The sequence below is a fragment of the Cupressus sempervirens genome, chromosome 4 (genome assembly GCF_028749045.1).
Source record: "Cupressus sempervirens isolate cs-2001-9-10 chromosome 4, ASM2874904v1, whole genome shotgun sequence".
NCBI classification, from domain to species: Eukaryota; Viridiplantae; Streptophyta; class Pinopsida; order Cupressales; family Cupressaceae; genus Cupressus; species Cupressus sempervirens.
Genome location: NC_143121.1, coordinates 370,189,043 through 370,191,622, shown reverse-complemented (window position 1 = coordinate 370,191,622; position 2,580 = coordinate 370,189,043). Strand labels below are relative to the sequence as shown.

General features: G+C 33.1%; 1 protein-coding gene across 1 annotated transcript; it reads right to left on the bottom strand.

Moving 5' to 3' along the window:
• Positions 1–628: 628 nt before the first annotated feature.
• LOC149561609 (uncharacterized) lies at positions 629–1,422 on the bottom strand. The gene is made up of 4 exons (XM_089827876.1): positions 1,401–1,422; positions 1,025–1,285; positions 858–943; positions 629–748 (listed from the first exon to the last, which is right to left on the bottom strand). The coding sequence occupies exons 1-4, from the start codon at positions 1,420–1,422 to the stop codon at positions 629–631; spliced, it is 489 nt and encodes a 162-aa protein (XP_089684002.1).
• Positions 1,423–2,580: the final 1,158 nt, after the last annotated feature.

Below are 2,580 nucleotides of genomic sequence, written 5' to 3'. Positions count from 1 at the left end.
CCATCAATTCATAACATTCCTAAAAAGTGAACCTTGACATTTTATACACTTCATACTACATAAACAGAAAAAATCATACAAAACAATACATCAGTTAAAAACTTTATACATAGAGATTGGTACAAGTACTACATACTCGTTTAGGGAAACAGATTTTGCGCAATAGCATTTTAGTGTCATTTTAATCATTGAGATATAATCAACGACAATTGAAATCTCAATCATAATTACACTTCTTCCATATTCCATCATGCGTGAACCATTCTGAAATAATAAATCCAACATTTCATATGTTCCTAAAAAAGTAAATCATAAAAAATATATCAAATAGCTCATATATGGAAAACTGAAAGGTTCATCATCGAAATCTGTACAAGCGATTTCAAAGATAGAAAAATCTATGTCTGTGCTGCATAATCTGAAAGATTAAGAAACTTACGCAAGTGATTTCTAAGATAGAAATCAATGCTTATGGTACTTAATGCGAAAACGTATATTATGTTGTAGCATGCAATATAGCTCATGCGCTACTAAGTATTCATATCTAGAATACCTTTATTCGGTCTCAATTTGTGAAACCCTACCCTATTTAAAAGCAAAACCATTGTTCCAGCAATGAAAATCAGCATCATTTTTCAGGCTGCAGAGGAAACAATTCCAGTGTTTTGATCTTGGACGGATCTACAGACGGATTCCTGCGAACTCCGCTATCCACGAATTCTTCCTGCATAGCAAAGAATTCTTCTCCCTGCACATTAAAAGTTAAAACATATTCTTCAGAAACTCGCCACAATCTTATTGATAAAAACAGATAATATGAAAAAGAGAAGATACAATATATAAACGCTTTTTCATACTTGAGCAGAGGTCTTGTCAGAAGCTGCCTTGGAACCGAAAAGGGAAGTCCAGTTTCGCAGCTTAAATGCTGAAACCCTCTTGGAGGCTGAAATATGTAATCTAGGTTAGTTTAGAAAGCAATGTAAACAACAAATCCAAAGTGGTCATAGGGTATCTGGCTACTTACATGGTACTGATCGCTGTTTTTCCAGTTTCTCTTTCTGAGCTGCATTCTGAAACCAGTAATAAACGTTCTTTCCTTCGACTGCTCCATGGCGGCGCAGCTCTGCAGCTATGCGGTGTACTTGATCAACTGGTGGATTTCTAACTTCACTCATGAAAATCGAATGCAATATTCTCTTTTGATTCTCATTTGGCTTCCATCTACTGCAAACGGTCCTTACACTTGCGCTCTCAGCAACGCTCGCAGATTGCGTAAGCCTGGAATCTGAAGGAAACAGACCAATGTTATACACAATTGAACAAAATATAAAATCGAACAAACCAATGTTTAGAACCTAATTCGTTGCATAAAATGAAAGATGACCCAGTTCATAATTTACCTCCATTAGATCCGCGATCCATATTGATCAACAGACACCCAAGCTTGGCAAAGCCTTTGTAGTGAGGGTGCTTCTAAAACCCTAGAGAGATTTATCGGCTAGAATATCAGGTAATTCAAGAGCCCGGAGTAGGTATTACAAGGACTTCGGTGGAATAAATAGGCAGCGTGCGAGGGCGCCGGAAGCAAAATCTTGCATTTGATTGGATTGGAAAATAGCAGAAATTGGGAACGTGGGAATGACAAAAGGTTGGTCATTAGATGGAAAGAGATCTAAACGATTTCATGGGATAAAGGAATATTAAAGTTACGAGGTGTGCTACGGTATAAAGGAATATTAAAGTTACGAGGTGTGCTATCGATTGTAGGTTGGCTAAGTAAATCGGAGAGCATTATCTAGGGGAGATTGAAATTTGGAAAGTTTATTAAGTTTGTCAATATTTAAATTTTTTTTTTTTATAGTTTTGCCTGTAATTTACAAGTTTAAGTCAATGGTTGTTATGTTTATGTAGTAGTCATGTTTTATAGAGGGGTAAGATTTCATCTCTATGAGGTATTATGATGGGAAATTATTTTATTGCACGGATTATGTTAAATTATGGTACGATTAAAAAAAGTTTAATGAGTTGTCAAACATGTAAATTCAATTCTTTTATAAATAAATTTTTAACATTTTTTTTGTGTGTAAGATATAAGTGAGCTGGATTTTATTTAAAAATTAATAATATCAATAATATTAAAATGTTATTAAAGAATATGGATAATTTCATCTTTCTTTGAAAAAGTCCTTTCACATCTTTATATAGCTAAGATGCATCTAGACTAATCATCATATGAAAAATTATTTTGACATTCTATAAGTTTATAGATGAGTTCAAATAAAAAATAAATAATGTTTGAAATTGTAGAATAAGATAATTTATTTATAATTTGTAATGGTGGATCATTATGGTATGGTGTTACATTTTTCTTAACATAAGAATGCCATCATGCCATTCTTGTCTTCCGTGCTAGCTTAGTGCATTAATTTTAAATATATTATGTTATTATTCTAAGAGGTTGTTTTAATTTTAAATATTATATGTTATTATGCTAAGACGCAGTTGGATGCATATACTTAACAATAGATATTATTAAGATAAGAGGAAATTGAATACATAGAGGTGGGCCATGGTGTATCG

Excerpts from the sequence above, each read along its gene's own strand:
- LOC149561609 (XM_089827876.1), bottom strand. The coding sequence starts at position 1,422 with ATGGATCGCGGATCTAATGGAG. Across the intron at positions 1,286-1,400 it reads GGATCGCGGATCTAATGGAG|ATTCCAGGCTTACGCAATCT; the intron begins GTAAATTATGAA and ends TGTTTCCTTCAG. Across the intron at positions 944-1,024 it reads AAAACAGCGATCAGTACCAT|CCTCCAAGAGGGTTTCAGCA; the intron begins GTAAGTAGCCAG and ends TACATATTTCAG.